At 38.9% G+C, this 18,539-nt stretch overlaps 2 protein-coding genes across 8 annotated transcripts in view; one reads left to right on the top strand and one right to left on the bottom strand.

Annotated features, from left to right (window-relative positions):
* The window catches only part of TBCD (tubulin folding cofactor D), a 125,450-nt gene that overhangs the window by 29,384 nt on the left and 77,527 nt on the right, over positions 1 to 18,539 (top strand). For all 6 annotated transcript variants that reach the window (XM_077924294.1, XM_077924292.1, XM_077924291.1 and 3 more), the window contains 3 exons: positions 538 to 598; positions 1,783 to 1,857; positions 2,806 to 2,900. In XM_077924294.1, the coding sequence (XP_077780420.1) occupies positions 538 to 598; positions 1,783 to 1,857; positions 2,806 to 2,900 (231 nt within the window). The remainder of the gene's footprint in view (positions 1 to 537; positions 599 to 1,782; positions 1,858 to 2,805; positions 2,901 to 18,539) is intronic.
* Positions 5,390 to 16,787, bottom strand: ZNF750 (zinc finger protein 750). 2 transcript variants are annotated; one of them, XM_028717110.2, is made up of 3 exons: positions 16,246 to 16,787; positions 9,902 to 11,478; positions 5,390 to 7,734 (listed from the first exon to the last, which is right to left on the bottom strand). In XM_028717110.2, the coding sequence occupies exons 2-3, from the start codon at positions 11,305 to 11,307 to the stop codon at positions 7,029 to 7,031; spliced, it is 2,112 nt and encodes a 703-aa protein (XP_028572943.2). In that variant the 5' UTR covers positions 11,308 to 11,478; positions 16,246 to 16,787; the 3' UTR covers positions 5,390 to 7,028. The 2 variants fall into 2 exon arrangements, with proteins under 2 accessions (XP_028572943.2, XP_028572942.2); XM_028717109.2 differs by having other exon boundaries at positions 5,390 to 7,737; positions 16,246 to 16,786.

An 18,539-nucleotide genomic window follows, 5' to 3' on the forward strand; every position in this document is an offset into this window, starting at 1 on the left:
TTATGGTTAACCTGCAAAGCAAGAATATAAATGATTTAAGCCAAGGTCTCTTTTAACATTTATGGGGTAATAGTGCTATAATTCTTGTAGGTGCTCTTGACTTTTGCTTTTCTCTCTGCCTCCCTTTTCTGCCGGTGGTTGCTGATAGTGTCACTTTGTGCTGCGTTGTGCATCCTTTCCTTCTTACAATGTTTTGAATGTTCTATCATTCTTAAAAAGATATATTTCCCCCTCACTTTTTTGAATAAAAAGGTGTCTGCTCACCATCCATTGTATTCTCTTCAGCAAAGATAAAGAAAAGCTTTTATTTCCTTCCAATGCCACCCTCAGGAGGAAGGCACCACAAATACCTTTCATTGAGACGGGTTTGAGGATATCTCTTGATGTGGCTAGAACTAGTGAAGCGGTGAATGAGGGCCACTTATTTCCCCCCGGATAAGGAGCCTGATCTAGAAAAGGCCTATGACAAAATATAGACCTATGGATGCTTTTAGCTTCCTATTGTGATTTATATTTCAAAAACATATGTTTTTCCAGAGCAATTGCTGATTGGACTGAAAGACAAGGACACCATTGTCAGATGGTCTGCAGCAAAAGGGTAGGTATCCTCAAATCAAATAGGCTTTACAGTGATTAATATGTAAATATCCATTAACTAAAGCCACATGGTTGGTTGGTTATTCGAATTCAGTACCTAGAATTCAGTGCCAGCTCTTACTTCCACCTACCTCCTGTTTTCTAGGCTTCCAAGTCCACAAATCTTCCCTTTGTACTAATTAATTACTGGACTTTTTGGGAGGTTTGCCCTCAAGCAGCCATATTGGGCAGCTGATTCTAGAGGCGGTACTGTTTTCTTTTCTTTAAAGCATTCTTAAATACCTAAAAGGAAAATGAGCTCCAGTTCAGAGTAAGGAAGCATCATCTTTACTTTTGATGTCAGGGCAAATGTCTCTTGAGGCCTGTAGCATGCAGTGGCTAGGGAGGCTGGGAGTTGTAGTTTTCAGCATCTGAAGGGCCACTGATTAGCCCTGGATTTCTGGCCTGGATGTTATACAAAGCAGGTATGGGGGGTGGGGGTGGACAAGGAAAACAGAAGCAGAAAATGCAAAGACTGAGTGTTGAAGTGAGTTCTGCACTTCAGACTCAGTCTGAAAATGGAGGCTACAGATCAGTTTAGATTCTACTAGGTGCTTCCAGGTATCGGGCTACACCTAGGATGAGATGAAGAAGCAATGGCTGATCCCCATCTTTGAAAATCAGATGTGTCTCATGCCTTAAGCAAAACACACAGGTTCCTGATAAATCAGACAGCAGATGTAAAGTGACGCATAACAGTATTTATATTATTAAAGCCAGATATTAATTTTGGGCGGTGTGCTAGGTAAGAGCAAATTGAAGCCAAATATGTTTTACCTAGTGGTTGGAGGACAGGCGCCAAAATGCAAAATTCCTCTTTAGGTAGTAGAAAATCATCTTCCTTTGGTTGCACTTTCCTCCTTGAATGGCTAAATAGTGTATTATTCAAGGTACATAAAAAAGCAAAAGTAATCATGCTGGTCTATGAGGAAAGAACTCCACAGTTGGGCAAAATCTTTATTAGGACCACCCAAAAAGCTGTGTAAACAAGAACCTGCAAGATTAGAGGGGCCACAAGTTCTGTTCCTAGAACTCTGGAAGGTCTAAAAGAATGCACAGGATGATACCAGCTTCATTGTAGCATGTGACCAATAACAATCTGTGCATTGTTGAATCTAAGCCTTCATGAATTACTGCTTTTTGCAGGATCGGGAGACTGACTGGAAGGCTACCAAAAGAGCTGGCTGATGATGTAGTTGGATCTGTCTTAGATTGCTTCAGGTACCACTTTACATTGTGTAGAATGTTTTCCAAATACCATGCAAACTGCAGTGAACTACATCTAGCTCTGGTGTAGTAAGGAGGATATGGATACAACAATTATAGCAGATGTATATGAGTTAAGGAGTGGAAACTCTCATTGAAAACACTAGCTTTAAAAAAAAACACATGGGCATGAAGAATGGAAATAAGAATATCCTTTACATTGGTTTCTGATGTTTAAAAATTGCATAAATAAATAAAATATATTAAATAAATAAGTTTGCTATCCCTTGAATATTAATTTTAGTTGAAAGTCCCATTGAAAGGGTTGCGCTGTGGGTTAAACCACAGAGCCTAGGGCTTGCCGATCAGAAGGTCGGCGGTTCAAATCCCCGCAATGGGGTGTGCTCCTGTTTCTCAGTCCCTGCTCCTGCCAGTCTAGCAGTTCAAAAGCATGAAGTGCAAGTAGTTAAATAGGTACCGCTCCGGCGGCAGGGTAAATGGCGTTTCCATGCGCTGCTCTGGTTTCGCCAGAAGCGGCTTAGTCATGCTGGCCACATGACCTGGAAGTTGTACCTCGGCTCCCTCGGCCAGTAAAGCAAGATGAGTGCCGCAACCCCAGAGTCGTCCACGACTGGACCTAACGGTCAGGGGTCCCTTTACCTTTACCTTTACCCATTGAACATAATGGGGATTATTTCTCAGTATAAATGTGCTTAGGCTTGGGTTGCACATTTTTAAAACGGGGGTCAAAAGAAACAGTTTGGGAGAAATTGTTTTGCAGTTAGGGGAAAATTTAATATATTACTGTTACTGTTTGATGCCTGAAATATTTAGTTGCTATTGTCATGCTTTTGAAAGCATGCAATTACTGTGTACAACCAGCTTTCAGACAATAATATATCATCTTATTAAATTCAGAAAAATTAGTTTGAATGCAATCCTTAACGTTTTCTAAAATTATAGTTTCCAGGAAACTGATAATGCTTGGCATGGTGGATGTTTGGCTCTGGCGGAATTAGGAAGAAGAGGGTTGTTACTTCCCTCCCGGCTCTCAGATGGTAAGTATCTTGTCATTTAACTAGGTCCTATCTATACTGCTTAACAAAAGCAAAACAAAATAGATGACTTGTACAATACAAGGTAATAAGCACAATCAAATGCATGAAAGATTTGATAGACTTTTGTCAGCTTCTGGTCTTGAGAATTTCTTACAGACTAGCAAGTATATTTTTCTTTCCTTAGTATCTTTCTCCCCTCCCCCCCTTATATTGCTGACTTTGCTTTTATCTCCTGCTATTACACAGGATTACAGTCATACCTTGGGTTACAGACGCTTCAGGTTGTGTTTTTTCAGGTTATGGACCCAAACGGGTTACTTCCGGGTTTCGCGCATGCGTAGAAATGCTAAATCGTGCTATGCGCAGAAGCGCTGAATCGCAACCTGCGCGTGTGCAGACGCACCACTGCGGGTTGCGAATGCTGCGGGTTGCAAACGTGCATCACATTCGCAACCCAAGCGTCCACTGTACAAACTTGCTTTACTTTTTGTATCTTGTTTCCTTCTCCCATATTCTAGTATTGCCAGAGTCTGTTACCTCCCCCCCCCCCCCCCCGCCACCAGCAATGCCTTTGATACGCTGCAGTATTCTTTGTGAGTGCTTCCTTTGGAATGTATTTGAAAAAGGCAGTTAGTCCACAGTGAGCAGTGTATAAGGAGCATGTGGTTCCCTTGCTAACAACAGTTACATTAGATACCAGTTGGTTTCCAAACCCAATTCAAATGCTGGTATTGACCTTCATAGCCCTCATTGGCTTTGGACCAGGATACCTGAAGGATGTCTGCTCCAATACGAACTGCCTGGTTATTTAAATCTGCAAGTGGACTCTGTGTCCTGTGAAGTTAGATGTCAGTTTAGTGAGAATGTGCAAGAGGGCCTTTTCAATGACTAAATAAATTTTGAAAATGTGTGTTTGTGTGTATAAGAATGTGCAATAAACTACAAGAAGATGTGCAATATTTCTATACTTGAACAAATGTAAGCTTTCTTTTTTGTAGTCTTGTTTTGGATTTTGTTTTTGATCACAAAACACATAGTAAAACAAAGGCGATGTAAACACTTTTATTTTAATTTGCAAGTATAATACAAAGCATTTTACTGCAAGATTAGAAAAGTTGTCATGGTAAAACTCATGAAATAGAAAATTGCTCTCACCTGGTTTGCAAAACCCCCCCGCTTAGCATGCCATTATTTCATTGTTTACAAATTAGTATGGATGCAAAGTACAGAAATAACTCCTTCACCACAGTGTACTTTCTTATATGAACTAAAATAAATATCCCCTTGGTCTTGTGTTCAGCAGGTGCTTGGTGTCTAAGGAAATGAAAGCATTTGTGTGGGAGCATCACTCCACCTCTGTCATTTCAAACTCCTTTGAAAATCCCAACCTCAAGATTTGAATTAGTTTAATTTAAGGTGTGGTTTAAGTAATCCGTTTGTTAAAGATGTGCAAAGGCTGCATGGCATCCCAGTCATATGAGTGAGATACAAATAGTTAATTAATTAATTAATTAATTAATTAATTAAGATGACAGTTCAGTTGCAATGCTGTAATGCCAGTAACATCAATTCTAGTTCATAAGCTTACTGTTCTAGCCAAAGGCCATAACAAACTTGTAGCAATAGTATTACTAAAACAATACAGAACATATATCCATAATATGTCAACATCTGTGTTGTAAGAGAGAGAAAGAAGATACCAGAGACACCAACAAGCTTAAATCTAGCTTGATTTCACTTTAAACCTCCGAATCAGCACAACATGTAGCTATTTTATCTAACTTTTTTCCTGATTTGTTTTGCAGCCAGTGCTGCACACTCTGTGCACTCTAACACTCTAACACTCTCTGTGTTAGAAAGCTATTATTCTCACTCGAAAGAAGCCAAACCATTTCTGCCGCAATGTTCCCCGTTGCTTGTGTAAACAAAGGTTTCAGAAAGCGATCTCTTTGGTTTCTGTATAAGGGTCAGGCTAACAGATAATGAGTGATGTCTCCCACCTGAGGTTGACCACAGATATGAAATCTGCATACAGGAAACATGACTTGGAAACACAGCTCAATATAGGCTTCTCTTAAGGAAATTGGTGAGAGTTTGGTGCTCTGTTCTCAGGAGTGGATACCGGGGGGGGTGGGGGGTGGAATCTGGTGTTTCTAATTAGTTGCAGGTGCCTTCTAGATTCTGTGCAGAGGAGCTAATCCTTTAGTTAGCTCTTATTCAGGGTCAGCACAGAGCCCAGTTCTGGAAAGTAATAATAGTCTAAAACAACTTGACAGGCTGCTTTCCAGTGTTGGTTATCACCCAATTCCATAACAGAACAGAGCAGGAAAATGCTACGTTGGCATAGTAGCAATTCCTTTAATAATATTTTAGTTGAGCGCAATCTGCTCTTGCCTTGATTGTTGGCTACCTGAGTTTGGTATGAAGAACAGCTGCTGATATTTCTGATGCTAGAGTGTATAGCTTCTGAAAAAAATATACCGTATTCCTCACTGTTTCCAAAGCTTTAATGGAGTTTGAATCAGAGCCCCAGATTTCAATGCCATAGAGCATTTGAGTAAAAACTTTGCTACTAAATATCTTTAGGGCAGTTTCAAACAGCTGCTCTCCCTTGTCGTAACAGAACTTCATCAATGACCCAATATTTTTCTGCCTCCAAGAAGACATTTCCAAGAGAGGGCTTCACTAAAGAGTACACTCTTAATGAGTAAGTTTGTTCTATAGCTGGCAGATCTAAATATCATTTATACCTAGGACTCTATTAGCCAAGAATCATAATCTTGTCTTAGAGTAATTTATAGATAGGCTTTCTTATAAATAGACTTTCTTGTTTGCAGTATGTGCTGAACACCTGCAAGAGAATTTTGAAGCTCAATCGGGAAAGAGAGAAGAGCACTAAATCATCTGCATACATCATGATTGAGATATTTCTGTTCCTAATTACTGAAGAGGGGCAGTTTTTACTGGTTAAATATGGTACCAGATCATTAATATAATAGCTAAAAAGATCGGGAGCCAGAATACAACCTTGCTTGACTCCCTGCAATGTTTTGAAGGCATAGCACCATTTAAACCTACTCTGACCCTCATTTTTGTGCTGCTTTATAGTTCTTGGATGAATAGCAGAAGTCTGCAGTCAATATTGGAAATTTGAAATTTCTCCCACAGTCTATTTCAATTAATAGAGTTGAATGCAGCAGAAAGATCAATAAAGGCTTCATAAAGATTATTCATAATATTCTTAGTGTATTTTTTTAGTATGTTTCAGAGTAGAATGTTGATCAATGGTACAGTGTCCTTCTCTGAACCCCACTTGTTCTTCACAAATAATGTTATCTGTCCACGAATAATGTTATCTGTAACATCAGTGAAATCAAACCATTGTAGGTATTGCTGAACTGACAAATGAGTTTTAGGATAGTGTATTAGTGCTGTCCAACATTGCTTCACACATTTCTACACACTAGATTAAGAAGGATTTACAGTAGGATTATAAAAAGACATGACAGCACAGTTTAGATTTTGATTCATGGATGGCATCTTTGCTTTGTGCTGTTTGATTTTGGATAAAACTGACGCAAATCTGTATGTTAGCAAGAATTAATATGAAGACTTCCAAGTCCAGAATTCAGCAACTACTAAGCTTTAAAAGCAAATGGAAATTGTCACAATTAGTTAAATTATAGAATAATCAACAAAAGCATGTTGAATAACAAAAACCAAACTAAAAAGATTTGAGAACATTATGTGAGTCACAAGCAACGTATGATACGCCAATGTCATGGATAAGATATTCTTAATTTTATAGTTTACACCTTTGGTAATAAAGGTGGATGTAAAAGTCATTCCACCATAGTGCATTTTTGAAACATATAATTAGCTTCAGTTTACTTTTAAACGTTCACTCAAAAAATCAGGATACAGTCAGAAAATATTCAGGATGCTTTAAAACATAAATACAAAATTAAGAACAGTTTATATTTACATGTTTCAACCTATATGGATCAAATGAGTCTGCCTGATTGGAAAAATAGGAATTGTTACTGGAAACTTGTCTTTGCTTCCTGGTGGACAGCGTGCTTGTCAACTGCTCTTGTATGTAGTTGGTAGTGGATTAAACATGAAGTATTACGATACTCTGGTTCTTTTTCTCAGAGTAAATACCCTACTGCAGTCATTTGTCTGTACTCGCTTTGTTCCTTGTTGCACTTTTGCCACTTGTCTTTGATTGGTCCTTTTTTGTCCTTTTCCTTTTTGACTACTGTGACAGTCCTGAGTATCTGATGGTTCAGGAGCTGAATCTGTATACTGAGAATTGCTGTCCTGATTACTTTTCTGTGCAGTCTCTATTTGGACTTTACTAGGACTATAGGCAGCTAACTGACAAAGAGCAACAGCTGCAGTTTGTTTCTGCTCATCACAATGGTCAATTGTCCTAACTTCCTGAACTTCTTTCCTCTGCATCACGGTAGGGACCTTATCACAAGAACCTTTCTCCATATGATCCTTAGGGCTGCATTCCTCAGCTTCCAAATGTCCATTTTCAGTTTTTTGAGGTCCACTGTCTTCAGCTTCATATGATGACCTCTGGAGGGGTTGTTTTATGTTGCAGTTGTCTTTTACGGAGAGATTCAGAGGCATTTCCTGAAGTTCCATAAAGTTTTGGTTTTCCACATGGAGACCGTTTTTGTACATATGTTCATTAACAACATTTGCATCTGGCTTCTTGGAAAGATTAAGTGGTACTATCCCTGTGTCGTCATCAGAATTGGATAGAGGGTCATCGTTCTCATTACTTTCATGCTGTATATTTTCATTTTCATTAGTTACATCACTACTGGGGAAGAAAAGAAAAGAAAAATCATTGAAAAATTCCATTATGTAATTAAAATCTGATGTAGGGCTAGTATGATATTTTGATTTACATACTGTGGCAGTAAAAGCAATGCAATGAATTGATTTAAAAGGTATCAGAAGAAATTGTGCTATGGAGTAAATTTGTTACAGTGAGTAATGTTTGGTTTGCATGTCAGAAACCTAGTTTTAAATCTCTGTATAGATGAGCAATTCTTACATTTTTACTGCAATAAATTAAAATAATTTGTTGCAGCCAACCTATTCTCCTGGAACATATTGAGAAGGAAATATCAACAGTGTTTGAGGTCTCTGAGAGCAGGGCACAATAAATTGTGTGCTCTACAAGTATTTTATATTGCAATACAAACAGCTGTTTAAGAGTGACATTAGCCCATTTGACCATCCTTCTGTAATGAAAATGGTCCCAGGCTGATCCATCACAGGACTTATAAGATCAAGTTTGTTACACTTCTCTGCCTCGGAGGTCTAGTCTGGATATAAATTCAAAAGTAAAATAAAATAATAAATGTTAGTGTTTATTGGAAAGCTGGCGGGTTGCTGCAGTGGTCCAGTCTGCACATCATTTTAAACCATAGTTAATGATTGACTGTGTATATGTCAATCTCATCCACTTTGCTTCTCTCTGTTAGTGCACAGGAGAAACAGACAATGACTCCTGGCTTAGTGTTACATTTGGACCAGGGATTTTGGTTTGTTCTGTCCAAAGAGACCATGATCTGTAGCCAAGGTTTGTTCTTGGGCTTTCTGGTTGTGATTTATTGAAGTGAAACAAACCATAACCCATGGTTAGACTGTAATACGATGGTGCCAATCATGATTTGATCCTCGTGTGTGCAAACAGAGAAGAGTAAAGTGTGCAAAATTGGCAGTTCACTATGTTGTACCATATCAGGAGACCATTATCTTCTGTCCTTCTTTAAAGATTGGGAAAATAATAAGAGAGAGCTCACCACATCCTTCAGTCTTGTTGCATGGGAAAGCAAAAAGGCTTATTTCATATTAAATGGCCTTCCCACTGAGATCATCAGCAGAGGTCTTCCTCTATAGCCCACCACTGTCATGAATGCAGGTGTTAGGGACATAAGCAGGCCTTTGCTGTTGTAGCTCTTGAACTCATTCCCTTAGGAGATTAGCTCAGTCCCCTTCAACAATAAGAAGGGTTACATTTGCCATGCCTATGGCTTTATTTTTTCTGCCTGGTATGTTGCTTCGACATGGGTTACTTTGTGCTACTGTCTTGGTTTCTTCCTGCTTGGTATTTTATCATTTTAATTGGTCTCCATTTTATTATTACAGAATTTTAATCGTTTTTTTAATCACATTCAATAGATGAATGTCTTCCTCTACCTGAAAAACAATAATCTAAGGCTATACTATGCATTCTTTACTCAGGAATAAGCCCCGTTTAGTTCAGTGGAACTTGGTTCTGAGTAAAAGTGCATAACATTAGGTTGTGAATAGCAACATTCAGATTCAAATAGGAAAAACAGCAGAGATGTTAAACACAACAATGATAAGTATAAAAATCAATAAAGCAAATATCATTTTACTATAATTCTGAATAACCACTATAATGGTGTAATCTCCAAGCATATTTCATCCACCCTTTGTCCACTTTCATTTTTTTTAAAAAATCAACCCAGCTGTAGGGAACCTTTGCCCCCCCCCCCCAAATGTTGCTGAACCCATCACCTCTGGCTATTGGCCATACTTGCTGGGACTGAATGGAATTGTAGTTCAGCACCATTTGGAGGGTCAAATGTTTCTCACAACCTACTCTAAGCTGATAAGGCAATCCTAACAAAGTTTACTCAGAAGTAAGCCTTACTGAATTCAGTTATATTTACTTGCAGGTAGTGGGGCTAAACATAAGTCTCATTCAATTTGATAGGACTTGCTTCTGAGTAGACATGGCTAGGCTTGTACTGCTTGCCACCTGCATATGTCCTACCTGCCTTGGGTTTACAAGTTTGACATGTAATAAAAACTGTCCCGGGAGTCCTTGTGTGATGTAACCTAAGGGCATGTTTGCTCGCTCTCTCTCTTTAGTGTTTTGAAGAAACCCCACACAGATTAGAAATATCTTTATATTTTTATATATATATAAAACTTTATATATCTACCTCCTGGGTGTGTTTCCTCTATCCTCCTTTGTAAGAGGCTGAGTGGATTCATCCGTACTTTTCCTCACAGGTCTGAACGCCGTGCCGTTTTCTTCAGTTTGATTGTACTTGTTTATAGATGAAGACCTGCTAGAAAGGTCAAATAGGCCTTCACAACCTTGACTTGTCTGAGTGAAGTTTGTTGGGCTGGGTCTGCCTGGGGACCCTGTGGCTGCACTTCCAGCACGGGGGCTCATTTTTGCATTCTCTCTCTCATTTTGTTCCTCTTTGGAATGACTTTTGGCATGTAGCATAGGGCTTTCTTTTTCCAAATCATCTGTTTTTTTGTGAGAATTCAGTGACTGTAACCTGGCAGGGCTTGAAGAAGCTGGATATAGCAAGGTTGTTTCTTCCATTAAATGAGAACTAGAGTCTCTGTTAAGACTTGTAATGTGTGGTAGCCTGTAAAATGCTGATTCTGTTGGTCTACAAAGTCCGTATGGTACTGGGGGATTAGGATGATACTGCTGGAATAAACGGTAGTGTTCATAAGCTGCTGGATTTATTGGTTTAGGAAGTGGTCCAGGGTGAGGAAGAAAATGTCTCTGATCTTGAGAGCTGTAGACAGAGAGCACTGAACTTTCACACTCATGAGAGTTTCCAGGAAGAAAGTAAGGTGCATAAATGGCCAATCCATGCTCATACAATGAAGGTGAATACTCGGGAATTATAGGCTGCATATAAGGTGGAATGGAAGGGAAACCTTTTGTAGGTGGAATTTTATGAGTAAATTCTGGTGCAATAAGTGTGGACGCTGTTTTCCATGGGTTGTTTGGAGCATGAAATGCTGACTTTGTGTGGATTGAAGGGCCTTTGTTTGAATCAGAAAGAGACACCAACTGAGATAGCTCAATGCTGTCTTTACTGTGACGATGTTCTCCTACTGGGACAAAGGCAGAAGGTCTTACAATGCCTTCAAGACCAGGCTGTGTGTTAGCTGTATTTTCTTCTTCATGACCGACAAGAGTTAATTCCTTCTGAATTGATGGTGTTTGCCCATTTACTAATTTACCTGTTGCTTGGTTTTGAACCTCCATGTTTTCCTTGGCATCATCTTTGGGGAAAGCACATTGAGGTTTAGATTCAAGATTTGAGAGGGGTTTAGAGGAGGTTGGTTTCGCTCCAGGTTCCGCCTGATTGATCTGCTTAGTCTCCAAGGAATTTGACTTTGGACACTTGATAACCCGATCCTGCTCAGACACTAAAGTAATTGAGTTTTTGCAGAGCCCATACTTCATGTGGTTGAAAAGATGTGATTTCTCATTGCAGGTGAAAGGGCATTGAAAACACTTGTACTTGAATGGTTTTCCTGGAGGCCTTGGGATGTAATGAGGTTTTTTTGGCTTACGTTCTTTGAGAAGGCTCATCTTTCTGTTTCAATGATTAGACTTTTTTGTTTTCCTTGCCCTAATTTATAAAATGTGGTTGATATCTTAAGTTTTCCAGATTTACTCCTAACTTTGAGGAGACTCTCAAAAATAATTATTTGAAGCCATTTCTTCTGGAGACATCAGAACAAAACAGCACGCAACAGGAAACTGCAAAACAGAAATTGTAATATTAGAATTTGAGAACTGAAACAAATACATATGTCAAATGCTTTATTCAAATGCACATTGTGAGAAACCTTCTGGTTCAAACAAAAAAGTCGATTTCCATCTTGGAAGCCTATGAGCAGGGCATGATGCTGATAACTATTTTCTGTTTCATGTCTCTGGCATCTGGTATTTTTAGGTTTACTGTCTTGTGAACATGAAGGTCTCTAGAGCTGTCATCTAAGAGTCATTATTTGACCTGTCCTCTACAAATTTGTAAACCAACCTAAGTTAGAAGCCATTACCTCATCCTGTGGCAGTGAATTCCATAAACCAACTATACACTGTGTGAAATAAATTATATATCAAAGAATTAGACTACCAATGTTGTAATTTCAATTCCTTATCCTAACATTTAGAATTCATTTTTTTCTCTATTACTGCTTATTGAGTTAACGATTTTCAGTGAGTTGTCCACCTAAATACCAGGGGGTTTTTTGGGGGGGGGGGTTAGTCATAACCAATTAAGACCACATTGGTTTATGGGTGAATCTAGGACTCTTGCCCTAGTGTGCATTACTTTGCACTCACATTGAATTTCATTTGCCATTTTGTTGCCCCTTCACTCACAATGGAGAGTTATTCATCATCTGCTTTAGATTTCACCATCCTGCATAACATGGCACCCTCAGCAAACTTGACAGTCTCATTGCTCACCTATATTCATGAATTACAAGCATGAGAAAAGTGAAGCTAATGTAGAAGACTCTTAGATGCCTTTGCAAACATGATTATCCTCAGGGAAAGCACACATGTCTGTAGGTAGAGCTCTAATTAACTAGCCTGAAGTTCAGGGGTGCCTACTACCTGAAATTCCTGTTGGATTAATTAGAGAGAACGCATTCAAACAACAGTGGTGGAACATCCACTTAGGATGTGACAGGGAAAGATGAAAGCAAAGTGAGAGAGAGAACTGTAGGTGGAGGAGACAAGGAGGAGGGAGGGCGGTGCTTGGTAATAGTAGAAGCTTGAGTGCAATCCAGTCCAGCCTGTTGGGGAAAGAGGAAGAGATTCCTTGATGGGGAGAAGTAGGGTGGAGTAGGATTGACTCCATCCTGGAGAGCTGACCTAGCTCTGCTATAGAGCAAACAAGCTTTTAAGCAGCCTAAACAAATATTTAAGTACTAACTAGTGTGAGTAACTTTCAACACACTACAACAAGCCAAATTCTGAATGCTTAGAAGAGCGCACTCTCCCAAATTTCTTCTTCTTCTAAAGTTTGAGTGTGTTGCTGTTGAAATGACCTTGCATTCTTTGCTGCACAGCTACTTATAAGTATGTGTGTGTGTGTGTGTGTGTGTGTGTGTGTGTCTGTGTCTGTTCCCGTATGGCCAGGTATAAATCTGAGTCAAGCATCCACTGATTTATAGGGGCACGATCAACTTGCTTTCCCTTAGAAACCGAAACAAGTGGATACTTTTAATACAGGCTGGTGATTTTCTCGGCAGATAAGTCAGACGGGCTTGTATTGACTTGTTCCATTATGTTCGCTGATTCTGAAGGCGTGAGAATCTCTCAGAGTCATGTTCTCATGATTTTATAGGATGTGTTATGGCAAAGATCTAAAAAGTGATGATTTCATCATGAACTGTAAGCACCATTATCAAAATGATGACTGTTGCAAAACCACATACAGTATCTTGAGTTACCCGAAACTACACTAATACCACTTGTTAGTTTAATAGGGAAGTCTGATGGCTTTTTATTTTTATTTATTTTTTTAAAAACCAAACCTTCCTTACATTGCTGTTTGAATTAGAAATTAAATTAAAACATTAAATGAATTAATGGGGAAATATTCAAATGAGGGGACTGTAAGTAATGATAAAAACAAGAGACCAATAGCATGTCAAAATAAACAAATTTATTACAGTTTGAGCTTTCGTCTTTAATCTCATTAGATTTACATAGAAGGCAGCTTCATATATCTGATAAAAAGCTCATGCCATGAAGGTGTGACATGACTCTTCAGCAGGTAATTATATAAGCAGTTGAGTTTTTGTTTAAAATAATAAGAGATATATAGCATTTTAGATTATTTATTTTCTTTATATTTTTATTATATTATTCAACTAATAATGCATGGATTTAGCATTGGTTTAGATTATTAAAAGAAAAGCACACCATTTAGTCTTTGTAAAGCACTAAGGGACAAATTTTAGTGATTTCTGACGGAGTCTGGGATCCAAAGAACTACTTAAAGGATGCTCAAGAGGGATTTTTATCTGTTTGTCAGCAGGTCCAACAAACTTAAATTCCATCTGTTTCAGAAACAGCCATTTAGTGTGTGAGTGGCTGCTGGTAGGAAAACATTGGATCCCACCCATAGAAATACAAACAAAATAGAATCACAGTTTGGGAAAATTCTAAATTCAAATAAGCGTGTCACAGAGTTAATGAATTTAATTATTTTGTTTCTATACATGCACAGCTTTATTTAGATAGTACTGTTAGAAAATCAACACATTACTTATTATGAAATGAGATTCAGCAACAACAAACAAACCAGTTTTTGGAGAGTGCAGGTTGAATTTTGAGTAATGGCGTAGAACCAAAGACGGAAGAATTGTAGCAGACTTGGTGAGTTCAGTTTGTACCAGTTATACCTTTGTGCTAGCTTGTAAGTCCCAGAGCAAATAATGCTTTAAGTTACTGTTGTCACAACAAACTATTCCCCAGGATTACCAAGTTAATAGACTTTGACTGTTTGAATTATACAAATATGTTATATAAGCACAATATTGATATTGCTAGATAAATATATTTATTCATTTTCCTAGTGTGCAGAATGCTATATTATTTTATGGACGTAGACTCACATTTTAATAATTTAACATTTGCACTGTATGGAACTATATATGTTTGCTAAAGTGCATGAAAAGCAATCCTGGATTTTTATTTTTATTTCAAGGAAAAGTTGTTTTTAGAGGGAAAGTATGCTCCCTTATATCTGAGTTTCCCAGACTAGATTGAGGTATATCATTCCAACTCAGAAAATTCAGTAACCAAACTTATTTCTGGAAGTATTGGCTTCATCGGTTGTTTCAAGTAGTAATGGGAAACACTGGATACAAAGTAACTTTGTTTACTTAGATGGTTAGGATTTATTTACATTATGTTTAGAATTGCAGCAAAAAGCATTCCTATTACTGTACACATTTAATTGGACATAGGGAAGTTTATTAGAATTTTGTGGGGAGCTTTTTGAAGCAAACTGCAGTTGTTTTTGCAAGGCAAAGCAAATCACTGCACTGCAAAATGCCACTTGGTGGCTTTTGGATAGGTGTAAAAAGATATTTCCTGCGCTCTACTCATACCCTCCTGGTTGCAGTTTCTTTCATATTGTGCTAAGCTAGGCTGTCCTTTACTGTTATCATTGAACCCAGCAATTGCAGCAAAGATCAACATCACCAGAAAAAAGTACGCAGTTTCATTTGTCTGTCAGTTCTTTTTTGTTTCTTTAAAGATGCAAAACCGGCAACATATGGCTATTACACGTCACATAAAATGAGGAATATTTTTCAGTGAATAAATGTAATTGTTGCTTTTTCCTTCTGTGTAGTAGCTTACTTTTTTAAAAATACAAAGGGACAGCTCCGATTTATTTTTTTTATTGCAGACAATGGTGTAATTATCTTGCTTAATAGTTCAATGCTATGAATGGCTGCGCAACCATTTTTGAAGAACATTAATACGCACACGCTTGGCTGCTGTTGCAGCATTCTTTTTGGTGATATTGATCTGGCTGACGAGTCCTCACTGGGGTGGAGCATTTTGAAGGGCATGCTGTGATTAAAATATTGTGATGTGGCATTATTGCATAACTCAAGATCATGCCATTGTCACCTATCCAGCGTTTTGCAAGAACAAGACTTCTGAGTTTTATTTCACTTTAGATTTTACAGTGGTTGACTGCTCTTCCCTTCTGGGCTTTTAATCTTTAAAACTAAAATATCTACTCTTGCAAAAATATCAATTTGTGCATGATAGAGGACAACAAAAGGACAGACATGCTATAGAGGTCAAGATGAACTGTGAGGAAGAGTCATTAAGATTCAGATATATCTGTGTAGCAAACATCTGGTCCCAATATTAAAAATAAAATTCTTTAAAAATAGCTTAAAACCATTTTGCGCTAATAAGAATAAGCCCCTAATCATTTTTGAATGTCTAATAGACAAGTGTAAATTCATTCTCAAACTATGTTTTTTTCCTCCTTGGTCCACCTCTGTATATAAAATAAGTATTTCCAATAACTGAAGACTGAACTAGGACAAATGTAGCAGTTGAATTCTATCAGAGTAAAAGTTAGAAACCTTGGAAATAGCCCCCCTTTTATTTATTAGAAGTAAATACTCCAATAGAACACAACATAAGCTGAACATAATAAGTTAAGCAAGGAACCTAAAATATCTACTTTTAACTTGAAAATAAAGCATGGTTTCAACCTCAAGCTTTCAACCTCAAGACTGTCATAGTAGTACAAAAAACAAGATTCTTTTTAGGTAGAGAGTAAAATAGTATTTTTTTTGCTTTTTAATTTAAACCTGCTGAAGAAATGCACCTGCTCGTAGAGGAGTTGCCTTTCTTGAGAGGACAGTAAAACACAAGCACAGGCTAACAACTTAGCTAAACATTCCTTCAGTTAGTTGATGGCTTTTCCTTTTAAATCTCTTGTTTTTTTGGTTGCTGGTTTTAAAGTCCACTCACCTGTGAGTTTGGGAACCGAGGTCCAAGATGTTCCGAGTTGTTAAACTGTTGCTGTCAGTGTTGAGAGAGAAGTACCTGTTTGCTGCTTGATTAAGTGAAACTGAAGGAGGCTGTTTCAATGGGAGGGACTTAAAAGTGTAGGAGTCGAGCCCTGCGGGTGTAGAGATGCACCTGATATTACTTCAGCCTGAAGCTACAGTTCATGTGTTTCCATCTACTCTTTCATTTCATGTTACCTCAGCATCTGAGCTATCGAGCAGCAGCACTCTTGTCATGTTTGTGCCCTCTAACAAGCAAGTTTTTGTTTCTCCCACTGAGTTAATAATCTCCTGTCAAGGGGAACGGAACACGGTACAGACACGTTTCTCAGTTTAAGATCTTTTAAACCATTTCTGAGTGAGAAGCAGATCGTTACGAAGGCTTTAAAAGGTTATAAAACAGTAGTAGAAATTGTAGGCTGCTGCACGGGACGTTTCTTGGTTTGGTTTTTGTGTGTGTGTGTGTGTGGTGGATGTGTGAGAATACTTGAATGCTGCAAGATTCCTCCTCCTCTCCCCCCCCCCCTGCAGTTGTCCTCATGATAACTTCTGCCTGGGAACGGCGAGACAGAACTAACTCAAAGCCTACTTGCTGTAGAAACCTGCCAAAGCTTGCCAGGAATCAGCAGCCAATTGCATTGTAATGGAAAGGAGTCACCTTGGTAGGAAACTGAATATTTGCTTAGTTTCTCTGTTCAGTAGTTCAACTTCCCAGCCACTGAACACACTGCATGGTGATTGTACTATTATTGTTTGATAACTCTCCACCACATGTGAGAGAAGGGGGGTGTCAGTACACCATTGTAAATAATAATAATAATAATAATAATAATAATAATAATAATAATAATAGGCTGCAGATTGGGCTTCCTTACTCTGCCCCATTCAGTCATGCTGTTTCTCCCTGTCATTGACTCTTCTCTTCCCCCGTTTGTGGGCTCTGGGCTATCCTTGTTGCCTTTTTAACACTGGGATAGAGCCACAAGCAACACTGTTGTGCAGGGCAGCATTATGGAGGCTACCTGCAAGACTCTCTTAACCTTCTAAGATCCAGTACCATTGTAAGTAAAATGAGAGAGCCATGTCGTACAGTCAGTGTAGAATTGTAGAATTGGTAATGTGCTTTGGTAGAATTGGTAATGTGCTTGTAGAATTGGTAGTGTGCTTTGTGGCTTGTATACAGTTATAACATGGTTAGCTGACTAAGGTAAAGGTAAAGGTACCCCTGCCCGGTCCAGTCTTGACAGACTCTAGGGTTGTGCGCTCATCTCACTCTATAGGCCGGGAACCAGCGCTGTCCGCAGACACTTCCGGGTCACGTGGCCAGCGTGACAAGCTGCATCTGGCGAGCCAGCACAGCACACGGAACGCCGTTTACCTTCCCGCTGGTAAGCGGTCCCTATTTATCTACTTGCACCCGGGGGTGCTTTCGAACTGCTAGGTTGGCAGGTGCTGGGACCGAACGACGGGAGCGCACCCCGCCGTGGGGATTCAAACCGCCGACCATGCGATCGGCAAGTCCTAGGCGCTGAGGTTTTTACCACAGCGCCACCCGCGTCCCTACGGTTAGCTGACTAAGTAAGTACTAAATTACAAAGCTATAGCTGTGAATGAGTAAGTCTAAGGGTTTTTATTTTATTTTATATGGTTTTTAGATCAGTCTATACCCAGAGTGAAGGCACAAAATTGTTTGTTTCAAATTGCATAATTTGAAAGTGTTTGTTGTTAATTATATATAAAACCCTGTGTTGTTTAGTATTAGATTTTTTTTGCAAAATCTCCCTCTCCATACACATGAAAGGTGCTGCCTACAGCAGTGTTTGTAAGGGGTGTGAGAGAGAGACAGTGAGTGAGAGAGAGAGAGAGAGAGAGTGCATTTTGGTTACTGAAACAAATGAGCCAATGCTACCTGGCCTCTGTTTAGTGCATAGGTGATTAGCTGTGGCAGGATGGAGATGTGCACTTGGAAGCCCATCAAATTTCCCACCCTGTTGAAAGTAATGAACTGTGGGTGGACAACACTTGCAGCAGGATGCAGTTGCCATCCATCTGTAGGATGTGCATCTATATTCTGTCTCAACTAGTTACGTGCAGGGCGGCCAAGAGGCAAGTAGAGAGGGTACTGATTCACAGCCAACAGAAGCACAGACTTACATTAAGTTTTTGTGTAAATTTTCTTGCGGCACTAGTTATGGGACTGGAAACGGAAGCGTCAACTTAATTCCTTGTGGTCTATCACAGTGGACACTAAGGCAA

This window comes from Podarcis muralis, chromosome 2 (assembly GCF_964188315.1).
Source record: "Podarcis muralis chromosome 2, rPodMur119.hap1.1, whole genome shotgun sequence".
NCBI lineage: Eukaryota > Metazoa > Chordata > Lepidosauria > Squamata > Lacertidae > Podarcis > Podarcis muralis.

What these genes read in the sequence shown, in the direction of transcription:
- ZNF750 (XM_028717109.2), bottom strand. Translation starts at nt 11,307, where the DNA reads ATGAGCCTTCTCAAAGAACGTAAGCCAAAAAAACCTCATTACATCCCA. An exon ending in AGAGGAAACACACCCAGGAG is followed by an intron (nt 7,738 to 9,901) that starts GTAGATATATAA and finishes TTTCTTCCCCAG; the next exon opens with TAGTGATGTAACTAATGAAA.